The sequence below is a fragment of the Xenopus tropicalis genome, chromosome 6 (assembly GCF_000004195.4).
Source record: "Xenopus tropicalis strain Nigerian chromosome 6, UCB_Xtro_10.0, whole genome shotgun sequence".
Lineage (NCBI taxonomy): Eukaryota > Metazoa > Chordata > Amphibia > Anura > Pipidae > Xenopus > Xenopus tropicalis.
In genome coordinates this window covers 104,382,494-104,396,077 of record NC_030682.2, presented here as the reverse complement: position 1 = coordinate 104,396,077, position 13,584 = coordinate 104,382,494, and the positions used below count along the sequence as shown (strand labels likewise).

Below are 13,584 nucleotides of genomic sequence, written 5' to 3'. Positions count from 1 at the left end.
AAAGTGTGAAATTAGAGTTCACCACCGTAAAATCCCCCCACTCTCTATTCAGTCTGATGCTACTTTTAGAGGCATATTTATCAGTGGGTGAGAGGTCACTATTTAATAAATACATTCCAAAAATCCCATAGAAACAAATAGAGAGTGGGTGAATTTTACAATGCTGAGCTCTGATCTCACATGTGTAAGAGCTTTATTGATGTAGGTTGTAGGGAGGAAAAAGAAACCCTTAGTGTGATACCCAAAAGCAAGAGAGAAACAATTTATTGCCTTTCTAAGCAAAACCCATTGTGAAAGATTTTTTAAACCACACAAAATATTCGGTCCCTTCAGTTTTCTGTTATCCAGTTCATGTGCAAATGGTTATAAAATGACCGTAATGCCCTCACCCATGGGACCCAGTGAGGCAGGTGTACACAGTGTGTCTGCCAGGAACAACCATCCCCAAATGGGCGCAATCCATGTCTGTTGATTTCTTATTTATGACAAATAGCCAGATTGTGAAAAAAAATTTATTTTAAAATGGTTTCGTTGTAAGAAAAAAAGCAGCCATTGTAAATGTCTCATGTTACGTAGATATTATTCTACAAACTTCATCCATTGTCAATAAAACCTTACAGCAGTTATCGGACCCATAACACCTGCTGTGTATCATGCAATTAGGAGATCAGGAATGAAAACAGGTTTTAATGTCATTTTCAAGTACAGAAAGAAAGAAGGGTTTTAGGAAAGCAGCACAGGATTACAACATTGTAACCGGCATGGCTTAAATTTAGTGGTTAAAGACATCTGCAATATATTTATCAATTAGCAACATAGGGATATTGCCACTGAAAATAGTAGGCTTTTAGGTAAGATTCCTTTGTTTCAGTGCAAAATAACATTGTCCTAAGCATTCTGGATCTTATAGGTGTGCACTAACGAAACGTCAGCTCTCGAGTTCATTCAGCAAATGCTCACACGGTACAGTGTTTTTCTTAGAATGGGAGTCGGAATGGACCAATTCCCTGTTTCTGGAAAGGATATCTTCCCCTGTGGTCTGCAAACAAATGCATTCTTTTAAGTAGCCCTTGCTGTAAGAATGTAGGAATGTAAAAGGGAAATATTTGTTGGCTGTGCATCATTTTAGTTGGTAAAGAAGGTTGCAAAGGAAAAAACATTTGGTTTCTGCAACTCTAATGCAAGGAGGGAAGGCATAGGAGAAATACTCACAGAATTCTTTATTGGCAGCCATCACTGATTTAGAACTAAAACAGTAAGCCCTTCAAGCAAACCCTAACCCTGCCTATCATTCTCTCTGCCGTTGAGCTTTGCAATCCAAAATGTCATGCTACAATGTGTGTTTTTATTTTATGAACAACCTAAATCACCTCTAACAGTAATAAATTAAGAAAGGCCTTGTCTCTGACAGGTGATTAATGATGTTCAATAATGAGGAACCTAGAAAGCTGTTTTAGTGTAGTAAAAATGTTAAGGATATTCTTGTAAACATTATTTTGTACAGTTAAAAAAACAGGAAGCAAAATGCCAATTCCTAGAAATGCAGGAAAAGGGACATACGAGGACATGCATTTTAACCTGCTCAGATACAATTTGACAATCGGGTATCCAATTGAAAGCTATACTCATGGAAGGGGCCTGAAGGGTTCCCTTTCTCATTCTCTCGCTCAATGCTTTATGATGAATTGATTTTCCTGAGAAAAAGTTAATCATAATTGAAGGAACTTTTTGGACTGTACAAAAACAAAATAAGGCAGTTAACAAGATTGTCGTCTTTTTGTGTGTTTCAATTGTGTGTGTGCCCACAGAGGCAGCAATGCATAAATTATCTGCTTGTCACAGAGCAGGTCCAGTCACTTTCACCCCTTTGAGGCAACAAGTCTCATCACAAAGGAAACTTCTCATCGTTTTGTGCCGGAAAGGTTTTCGGACCCTGTAATGCAGAGTATTGCACATTCCAAGTGATGTCATTTCCAAAGAAGCAAATAAGAAGTCTATTCAAATTCGGTTTTCCCCTCACAGGACATTCCGTAGCGGCAGGTTGCTTCTGGGTGAATTTGTCATCTTTTCTAGAGAAACTTTATAGTTTCGGACTCCTGCCTTTTGCCGTTTCTTTCTCTAGTTCCAGAGGCAACATGAAGCCCACAGTATCCCCTTACTGGGCTCTGGTGGGAGATAAAATATCTACTTCATTGTAAGGTTCCAGGCTCTCATATGAGCTCGGAGGCTATTGTGCTTTTCAAACATTCAGATGAAGTTAACTGAATTCATTGGACATCATTTATCTTTCTCTCTTGTCCATTTGATCATAGTTTCTGGGGAGCGGTACAAAAATATTAATTTGGCATACAGGTCTTCCTCCAGTTCCAACTCTCCAGTCTCTCTCACAAGGAAAATGTCTGTGCACAGCTTCAGTATACGGTCAACGTTGGGAAGCTCCTCAAACATGATGGAGTGCGAAATTCCGCTGAAAAACTCACGCACAAACTTTCCTATTACGAGAACTACAGAGGCATATAGTCCCATTATTCTGTAAGGACAAATATAGCCATACATTAGCCAGTAACAATAACCATAGTTTTCTCTGCAGTTATAATGCAAGGCCCTTCTCAGTCCAATATAAAATTAAGGAAACCTATTTATAATGATGTTTTGTTGTGACTGTTTTGAAGCTACTGTTTAAGCAAATATTCTAATCCCCCCATCTCAATTTTTCTGAAAGACAACTCCCTATTAGACTCCAAGAGGACTGAGGCTCTAGTAACAACTGCTGAAGCCACACAGACCTTTGCTACTGTAAAGAAACACTCACACAGTTAAAAAATGAAATATATAGGGCAATGCTGGTAGCCTTTCACTTTTCCTATTCCTTTTCTTTTAATAGTAATAATGGGCTTAAAAATATTGAGTTCTGTGACCCTGTAACTTCTAGCTACAACACTTTCTAGGCAAAACACATCCCAAAACACATCCCATAAAAGGGCTCATTTACAATTGGTGGGGGCAGGTTTCAGTGCATGGTGTCCGTACCATGAGTTCCCAGAGACACGGGTTTTTGTGCTCTGACCTGTGCATTCAGCAGCACTGTATTTATGAGGGGCAGCCTACAAGAGCACGTTAATATCTACCATTCCATTCAGACACACAAGTGAGGGAGCATCAGCAAGAACATAGTATATACGAGTCCTCTTCTTACTGCCTGCCCTACTCAAAGTGGTAAGGACAGGGCTGCTTTGTGCCCACAAATGTTGCACTCTAGACTTGCACTGAGCATTAATTCCCCAACACACAAGTACTAGCTCTAGCATTTATTTAACCCTCACAGTGAATCTTTTATCAATCCTATCTAAGTATCCTTTTTTAAAGCGTAGCAAACACCATTTTTGATATTCTAGCACTGACAAATATTCTACTTACCCATAGCCTGCCAAGAATCCAAGACTTGGAGGACTGACTTTGTCACTGAAAACCCATAGTTCCAGGCCATCCTTCTTAATGAACTCTTTATGGCTTTGATTCACTACCCACCATTCTCGAACCCCTTCTGATGTGTTTTCTTTTCTTAGTAAAACGCTAATATTCACAAACTCTTGATCTGTTAGAAGGATAAATCAGGAATGTATGATTGTGCAGTACATACAGTATATATCAATATATGTGCCTTGGCTAAGCCTAATAGGCTGAAGCTATAGATGCTGACTTTGTGGAGCTGTGTGCTCCACCAACTGCTACTGCCAAAGTCCAGTAAAACCTGTAGCTAACAGCATTGCTTTGTGGCTGCAATGTATCTCTGTTGAAGTGATGGACCCACTTGTTTCAGACAAAAGCCATTTTTCATATGTGTGTATGAATGTACTAATGGTTGCATGTTGTTTTTCCTGTGCTATGAATAACAAAGTTCAGCATAAAAGACTTACTCTTAAGAAGCTGAAGGATGGGTTTTGCAGTAACATCACTTGGTGCTTTTAAACACAATGGGTATATCTTTATCAGTTCCCTGGAAAACAAGAAGAAAAAATATTTGTAAGCATATATCTTACAGAAGACAAAACACACACCCTAGAGATGAGCAACCTGTGTCTCTCTGTGACTCCAGCTTCAGTTGGATGCTGGTAGCTCTAGGTTTACAGGCTCTCTCTCCAGCCTTAATCTATGCAAGTACATTAAGAAGGTCTGGTTTAAAAATCATCCCAAACAGTTTCCAGTTTTGCTACCTCCCACCTGCCTGGAGCGAATGTAACACCTCAGTATTCAGGGCACTAAAGCATTCCATTCTTTGTAAGAATGCACTATGATGATTAGAATGTTTATGTCTGAATGCTCTTTGAGTTCTGCGGGCCCCCAATGTTCCGAGCAGCTCTATAACACCCACATGGGAGTGGGTCTTGACAATGGTCTTCGAAGGAGACCGAAACGTTGGCCTGATACATTTTTAAAATTACTTAAATAAAGAATCTTGATTTTAATTTTTAAAGGTTCCTGGAGTGCACCTGTTTTTTCCTGATTTTTTGGATAACCTTGCATAATTTGGTAGCACCCAGGTCATTCGGTCTGTTGGTGTGCTGAAAACCTTTGGATTGTATATATATATATATATCTATAATGTAGTGTAAATGGCACACACGAAACAAAGTTTGTGATCTAAAAAAATGTACCAGCACTTACAGGACCTTTATCATATTATATATATATATATATATATATGGACTACATCTGGAGTGAAGAACAGAGCACTCCCTCCCCCAACCAGAGACTCACTCTCACATGTAAACAATACCTGCCTACCTGCTATAACATCTGAAATTGCCTGAAAAAATCCAGGCTACCAAGAAAGAACAGCTTTAAACATAAAAACAGTGCAACAGCAAAATAAAAGTATGGAAAAAAGATAAAAGAGCAATAGACTGAATCAGCCATTAAATGAAAAGGCAACCATGTACTGACCATATTTGTATGGACGGTGCCCCCTCAGGTAGCAATATTTAATCATCGTCGGCACTGAACAACCCCAACTCCAGGTGGAGGGGGGTTTATCCTGTATTGGTGGATGTCATACACACCCATCATCCGTAAAGTGCACAAGCCGCGTGCCATTGCTAGGCAACACATACATACCTATTTCACATATCACTAGCAGACAGCACTGCCAGACACTGTCCAGCCATATGGAAGCAAGCCTGTCCCCAGTCTGGCCCTGGTACACCCTGTGTAGGCTTTTAGAATTGGCCTTTAGAATTGTTAATACAGTTACAACTCATGTTTTGATACCTGCAGTACCATAGACCGTACATTTTCTGTAGAGAATGTATGATCAAGAGTAGCCAATGTCATTCAAATATTTTACATCTAAGACTTCCGTCATTTCAGAATACAATATTAGTTTATTGTGTAGATGTTATTAATAACTATTTTGTGATTGTTTTTTTTGTAAACAAGTAATTTACTACATTACAATACATGAAATGCATAAAAATGAATACATGAGGCATTTAGACTTACACTGTCTTATTGGGAGATGAACTATTCATCATATCCGCAAGTTCCCTCCGAGTTTGACCTGCCAGTGATATTGTATATTTTTCACCTGTTACCTCTGCCTTAGCTCCAAGACTCACATTTCTAAAGAGAAGCAAATGAAAGGAATTGAACTGATAAGTGAGAAGCTGTAGAAATTGGTGCTTTAAATGTATGCTTTAATCAGTTATAGGATCATTATATATGCATCTGCATATATAAATGTACTGGCTTGATAACAAGACAGGCAGAAACAAATATTGGTTTGATCTCACCTTCTACATATAGATCTATAAAGCACTAAGAGAAATAGTTTCTAGCCTTTGAGCAGTTGAAAAAATAAATAACATGTCAACCTAATAAAATCAAAAGAAGTGAATAAGCAGAAGAGAAAGAGAGAGGGAGAAAAGCAGCCTGTAGCCACTTGTTGAGGATGGAAACCTTACCCACCAGGTTAAAATGACTGTACATGGTTAATTCAGGCATAAGGATTTAACGCAACATGTGAATTCCAGTGTCCTGGTGGTCTGCATTTGGCATTGCTAATCTACAACCTGATGCTTTAGATAAGGGATAAGGAATAGGGAAGGCATGGTTAGAAGCTCAACATACTTGACCTCATATATCTAGTTAGCAGAAACATGGAAGATAGGTCTGTATGAAAAAGAGTTTGGCAAATTGTAAAACAGGGAAGAAATAATGTACCTTCGAATGGACCAAGAAATGACCGCTGTGAAGTCAGGTTCCTGGATAAGTCTTTCTATCATCATTGTCCTGCTCGGAGGGCTGATGGTCCACAGAGAGTTGGAATTGCCTTCCAGTCCTGCTATGGTGATGTCTTCCTGCATATAGGATTCCAGAAACTGCATGGCAGGCTAGAAAACAGCATTTTTGTCTTAAGAGAACCCTTTAAGGTTTGCATTTTTCTGTAATGCTCTTAAGTTTGGAAGTCGAGGTCAAAAGAAATAAAATAAGGCTTAATGCTAAACAGTAGTTACAGAAAGGCTTTATGAACTAAATTGCAATTGGTGAATATTGTGCCAAGCCTTGTGATTTGTATAAAGTAGACTGTATGTAGTTGTATAGAGTATGCTTCCCTGGAACAGCGCAGCCTCGTGAGGAAATGTGTTTAATTATCCTACAGATGGGTGACCCATTGTTTTGTGTTTTATAATAACCTTTAGTATAAAACTGCTAGGCTTCAGAATGTGTTTTTTCTGGACAAATCCCTGTGCCTGATATTCTAAATTGCAAACATGCAAAAAAAATTGCCATTGTCGAATTGCGGAATTTTGCAGTGAACCCATGCCTGGTAAAAAAATTTGTCACTGTTTGCCATGTAAGAAAAAAAACTGTGACAACACAGGAACACATTTTCATCCTAAAATGATCATACCATGATGCTTCATTCAGAATGTCTCTAACAGCTCATTAAGAGCTCACATAGAAATAAATGGTGTCCAAGCATAAGTTTAGAAATACATACTAATGAGTATATTGTGGCTGGCAGCAACCCAAAAGAGATGGCTTTTTCTATATTTAACTTAAGCTCTAGGAATTCTCTTTACAGCTGTCCTGCATGCACATATACACCAATTAATTAATCATTAAGGCATAAGTAAATGTTTCTGATGTGTCTCCCCAAGTTAACCAACCAAATGGCTCCCCTTCTTGTTAATGGATGTATGTCTTAAATGAGATAAACCCTTAAGAGCGCTGATTAGAAAGCAATCACTATCAAGACCATACTTAGAAACAGTATGGGACTGTGGCACCAAAGAATCTGAGGTCAAGGGCCCATCAGCCAGAGCCCAAAAACCTTTTTTATTGCTGAGAAAACCCTGTTTATTTAATTTGCCCACTAAATGCCAATTCACTGAAGTCTATGGGAAATATTTAATATGCAGGGATGTCACAGCAAGTAGTGTTCTACTATTCTATGCCTGCACCAGTGCTCTCCTGTGAGATCTATTTGTTGTGATATTGCTACACAATGGGGCACATTTACTATGGGTCGAATCCGAGTCCAAATGGAAAAAATTCGGATTGGAAACGAACGTTTTGCGATTTTTTCGTATTTTTTGCGATTTTTTCGGCGCCTTTACGACTTTTCGGACATGATCGCGACTTTTTCGTTACCAATACGATTTGTGCGAAAAAACGCGAGTTTTTCGTAGCCATTCCGAAAGTTGCGATTTTTTCGTAGCGTTAAAACTTGCGCGAAAAGTTGCGCTTTTTTCGTAGCGTTAAAACTTAAAAGGCGCAACGTTTTGTGCAAGTTTTAACACTACGAAAAAATCGCAACTTTTTGCGCAAGTTTTAACGCTACGAAAAAATCGCAACTTTCGGAATGGCTACGAAAAACTCGCGTTTTTCCGCAAAAATCGTATTGGTAACGAAAAAGTCGCGATAATTTTCCGAAAAAATCGCAAAATACCGATCATTACGAAAAAAACACAATCAGACGCATTCGGCCCGTTCGTGAGTAAGTAAATGGGCCCCAATGTATAGGATACAGACAGATGGCAGAGGACAGCACAGAGGCTCAGACAGACAGAGTGTATACACAAACCTCTTTGTGCAATGACCAGATTCCAGTATATAGTTGCTTTGACTCTTTGACCCTGTGCAAACTGTCCCTAAGAAGCCCCAGATGGCAGCCCTATATAAGTAGCAACCTCCCTGGAATCTCCTGCTTATCTGTGGCAATAAACGTGGCTTCATTTCCCTGACCCTATCGAAACTGAGACTTCTAAACTAACTCTTTCCTATCTTTCAAACTGCTTGGAATAAATGACAACAAAAGCAGAACCTGGAAATGTAAGGGCAAAGTGCCAGGAATAGTCCCGCTATCCCCCAAGGCCTGTACTGCGTACAACTGTATATATTCTAAGCAAACAATGCAATAGAATGCAAATAGTAAAAAAAAAAACAGTACTTTTTAAAGTACAGGAAACAAAGTTCATAAAAAATCTTAAAATAGTTGAAAGTTGTGAAGTACAGGAAGAACATCTTCCATAGAGTTCATTTTAAACAAATTATTTTATTTTCTCTGTAATAATAAAACAGCACCTTGTACTTGATGGTAACTAAGCTGCATGAATCCATACCGGAGGCAACACAATCCTATTGGGTTTATTTAATGTTTACCCATGAAGCCAATGCAGTAGATATACGTACAGTGAAGACAGTGGCCAAAACTTTGTTTACTCTGTATGCAATGCAGTAGACATGCAGAAATATTCTTTATATTTTGAATTAGCATAATAGAGTAACTGAAATTGGTGTGTATATGCTAAATAAATCAGGAACAACATGACCTGGTTTTGCAGGGAAGTATAACTTAAATACTGAGAAAACATTTTGTTTTAAGAAAATATTTTAAAATAAAACCTTACAAATGAGATAAGACCTTACTCATTGTATGAGTTTATCATATAAAAATGCACAATCAATATAGTACAAGAGGAGGTTGACTTACTGTATTGCCTTTATATATATTATGTAAATGCTTAAATTCATTGTCATTCAAGCCTTGCAGCTGATTTTGTTGTGCACTCATGGTAAAAATAGGCTAAAAACAAGAAATTGTATTGCTGTTAATGTATGACATTATAAACTCTTAATAGTTAAGAGCAGATTAAATAGTTTATAAGACATTTGCAGCCAACAAAAACTCAAATCTCCTAGCAAAATGTTGGAGGAATTTAACATAATAACATAAGCTGGCAAGTCTGGTCTGGGCATGACAATATATTGGCTTAACCTGAGAGCAATTTATTTTTAGGGTGAAGGTGTGTGAATGCTATTGAGGCTATTTGATGTGGCTGTTTGCAGATATAATAAAATGAATAAATACATAATGGAGCTCATTTACCAATCAAATGCTTCTAAATTAGACCCCGATAACCTTTGTGATTTGACATAGCCTAGTGGGGGAATGCTTGAAATGGCCTACATATCACTAGCAAGCACCAATGGTGGTGTGAGTAAACTGCAACTCTGTAGGCAGAGCTGTATTTGGAAGGTACAGGAGGTGGGAAACAAGAAGTAGGGATGTAGCGAACATCGCCAAAAATGTTCGCGGACCCGTTCGCGGACTTTCGGCAAAACTCGCGAATATTCGCGAACTTTGCGAACCCCATAGACTTCAATGGGAAGGCGAACTTTAAAACCTAGATTTCTGGCCAGAAAACTGATTTTAAAGTTGTTTAAAGGGTGCCACGACCTGGACAGTGGCATGCAGGAGGGGGATCAAGCAAAAATTTCTCTGAAAAATACTTTGTAAAAAAACCGCAAAAAAAACCGCAAAAAAATAACGCCAAAAAAACCGCCAAAAAATAACGCCAAAAAAAAACCGCAAGCTATTCCTATGTATACGCAAAGGCGAAAAACCGAAGCGGAAAAACGCGGCGAAAAAAACCGAGGCGAAAAAATGCGGCGCAAAAAAAAACGCGGCGAACCCAAAATGGCGAACATCGCCTAAAGTTTGCAAATTTCCGCGTTCGCGAACACCCAATGTTCGCGCAAATTAGTTCGCCAGCGAACAGTTCGCTACATCTCTAACAAGAAGGTGTATGGCATGCTGTAAGGACAGGGCTGGCTATTAACTCAAGAAAGATGTTAGGCAGTAAGATTAAAGGAAAAATATACCCCTGAACAATGAAGGTCTGCATAAAACAGCTCATATGTAAAACCCTGCTTCATCTATAATAAACCATTTTCATATAAATATATTTTTTCAGTAGTGTTGGGTATTGGGTACTCCTATTGGGTACACTAAGGGCTGCCCCCTGGGATCATATTAAGTCACATGAGCAAATGAATGGACAAAGTTCTGTTTTTTACTCCCTCATTTCTTCCTGTTACAGTTAGAGCTGCATTGTTTCTGGTCAGGTGATCTCTGAGGGGGCAAACAGACAATCACAAAATGGTGGCTCAGGGGACAAGATGTAAAGGGCAATATTAACTGATATGTATATTCCAGTTTGGTAAGATTATTTAGTAGGTTGCTTAAAATATCAACTATCTGTTAATTAAGTATTCATTCTGGGGGCATAGGTCTCTTATAAAATTCATTAACGACCTCTGAGGCAGTGTGCAAAGTGCAATAAACAGGCACACCACCTTCTGCTCAGCTACCGCTCCCTGAAATGTCTTTACATTAGCAATAAAGTAAATCACTGATGGAAAGGCATACGCATTACTTTGCAACTTTGGAAAAATTAAGCATTGTGTATGTCTCTCCATGTCTTTCCACAGGTGATTCACTTTGTTGCTGGTGGGAAGGTGTTTCAAGGAGTTGCCCATGGTAGCAGAGGTTTAACCACAGGTTACTAATCACCCCATGAGCCATCAGCCTAAAACTGAACCTTATATTATCTTACCTGATAACCTCCAAGGGTTATTGTAATGGACACATCTAGGGGCTTGTTAGTGACCCCAGCAACTGATTTAATCAAGGACATGAAGAGCAAAGGAAACCACACGATACAAATCAGCAGAACTATTATCATTCCACCCATTCCGTATTTCACAACCTTTTTCTTCTTTTGGCCTCGTGGCTGGGGATATCTCTGCAAATAAAGAGAAATCTACAGTTAATGGACAATGAAAATGCACCATTAAAAGATATTGAGGGCAGAACATTATTATTTTAGTATAGCTATGTACATGTATACCATGTATTTTTATATACTGTGTGTAATAACTTGCTTGATCCTTGTGTTTTTTTCTGTCATGGGTGGTTTATACATTTGAAACACGACAAAGAAAGCTAAATATGTGAGGCCGGGGACTGTTGTTGTTTTTAAGTAAAGGCGTCATATAAATGCTGCACTGACCTGAGTTAAAACAAGGCACGGATAATACAAACACTAAACACAAACTGCAGGGAAACTTGGAGACTATTAGCCTAGAGGTGCAGAGAGCCTCAGATTTAAGTTAAGAAGATGCAAATCTATGGGCCAGGAATGGCAAGAATACATTAGAAAGAAATCTTGCAGGACCAATTTCAAGAAATCACCACGTCCATAAAAGCAGTTTAGGGATGAAAATAGTAATCTGTCAGAATGAAGTCAGATATGTTAACAGTTCTGGGTTGTTGATTTTATCCCAGAGGGCCAACTGAAAATGTTTTTTTCTTGTTATAAATAGAGCCTCATCCCCACCTGCACAGAGCAGGAAAATTGGTATAACATCCTGCAAAGGATAAAATGGACAATGTGCCATGATTTGTTAACATTATACTCATTCTATCATACAACAGTAAGATATGCCAGGCATAAATACATACATTTTATAATATTCCAGGTTAATGGCTCCTCAAACTCAAACACAAATTTAGCAACACTCAACTTTTGCTCAGCTGCTCTCTAGATTGGGATTCTAGTTTTGCGATCTGGTTGATATTTTCCACTTTGTTTCCCTACCCTAGCAACCAGGCAGTGGTTTAAATGAAAAACTAGATGATGAAAAGGAGTGGGCCGGAATAGAATAATGATATCATTATTAAAAAGTAGCAATGGCAGTAAAATGTAGTTTCACAGCACAATAGGATTTTTGCAGCTACGGTCAGTGTCTCTTATTTAAAAAGCTGGAAAGACGCAGAAGAAAGCCAATTATACAAAAATGATAAAAAATAAAGACTAGCTGAAATGTTGCTAAAAATAGGACATTCCATAACATTCCAAAGTTAGCTACTCCTGAACTACTCCTTTAAACATTTGATAGAGTTTATTTTTCAGTGCAAAAATACATTGAAAGAAGCTTTTATAAAAGAAGCCAACAATCACTCACAACTCCAGGCCCATCATTTTAAGTGAACATCATAAATAAACAAAATGGCTTCCTGAAAAATGGCTGCCCTGTGATAGATGTTCCTTAGTCAGTTCAATATGTGATATGCAAACATTCAACCTCTTTGTCAGAACATTTAGAAATGCTTGGGTATCTGTAAATCTGGGGAAATCTGACTGAAAGTTTATAGCAATTACTAATAAAACATCTCTAATAATTCAGGTCAGTGTATTTAAAGTTGGTTCTGTACCTTTTCTGACTCCCGCCAGCATTTTAGTATAAATATATGTGCATAAATGTCCTCTACACAGATCCAGCTGGAAAGACTGAGAGTGGTGTCAGTCCATACCCAGTCCATAACAGCTCGCAGCTCCGTAAGAAATGGAACGAGGCGAAAGCTGAAACAAGAGATCAAACATGAGTGTCAGGGGAGGCACGCTCAGTCTCCAGCTCTAAATATAATCATCAAACCTCTGCAAGCCTCAAACAATTTAAGTTATTTCACATTCATGTTTTAGGCATTATTCATTTTTATTTATTTATTATTTAGACATTTTAAATCTATACATCAAATTCTGGCTAAACTGATGTGTTATGTTTCTAACTTTCCTAATGTTTCTTATAACTTGTGTAATGTACCTATCAGGGGACAAATAGATCATCCTGTTTTGGCATTTTGCAATCGTGTCTGATTTACCATGAAGTATGAGCAAAACTGTGTTAAATTTGACACATCTGCCTCAAATGAGTCAGGTGCAACTCTTTTGATAAATCAATAATTGAATTCTAGGATAAAACCTCTACAATATGGGGAAAAAAACAAGACAATTGTGTCCGAAATTGCCCTACTGTGTCTCGGTTAAATATGAGGTGGTTGTGCTCAGTGTTGCTTAGTAGCAATACTGAAAGAAAGGATTCACTAGCTAGTGTCTGTGCTGGAATGAAGTGCTCCAGTGACAAATTTAACTGTTGAATTAATATACATTAGTAATATTTCACTGAGCAGTAAATATATTATTGCTGCAGATATGGATACTTAATAAATCACCCTCTGCGTCTAACCTTAAAGGAGGGGGAAAGGTTAAAGGAACAGTAACACCAAAAAATGAAAGTGTATAAAAGTAACTAAAATATAATGTGCTGCTGCCCTGCACTGGTAAAAGTTGTGTGTTTACTTCAGAAAGTCTACTATAATTTATATAAATAAGCTGCTGTGTAGCCATGGAGACAGCCATTCAAAGGAGAAAAGGCACAGGCACATAGCAGATAACA

The 13,584-nt window shown here is 38.2% G+C and overlaps 1 protein-coding gene across 9 annotated transcripts in view; it reads right to left on the bottom strand.

The window, feature by feature from the left end:
* Positions 1-496: 496 nt before the first annotated feature.
* Positions 497-13,584, bottom strand: part of piezo2 (piezo-type mechanosensitive ion channel component 2) — a 223,941-nt gene continuing 210,853 nt past the window's right edge. For all 9 annotated transcript variants that reach the window (XM_012965359.3, XM_012965362.3, XM_012965361.3 and 6 more), the window contains 8 exons: positions 12,563-12,710; positions 10,902-11,090; positions 8,996-9,088; positions 6,220-6,389; positions 5,500-5,619; positions 3,918-3,997; positions 3,418-3,595; positions 497-2,530 (listed from right to left, as the gene is read on the bottom strand). In XM_012965359.3, coding sequence (XP_012820813.2) covers positions 2,278-2,530; positions 3,418-3,595; positions 3,918-3,997; positions 5,500-5,619; positions 6,220-6,389; positions 8,996-9,088; positions 10,902-11,090; positions 12,563-12,710 — 1,231 coding nt within the window. In that variant the 3' untranslated portion in view covers positions 497-2,277. The remainder of the gene's footprint in view (positions 2,531-3,417; positions 3,596-3,917; positions 3,998-5,499; positions 5,620-6,219; positions 6,390-8,995; positions 9,089-10,901; positions 11,091-12,562; positions 12,711-13,584) is intronic.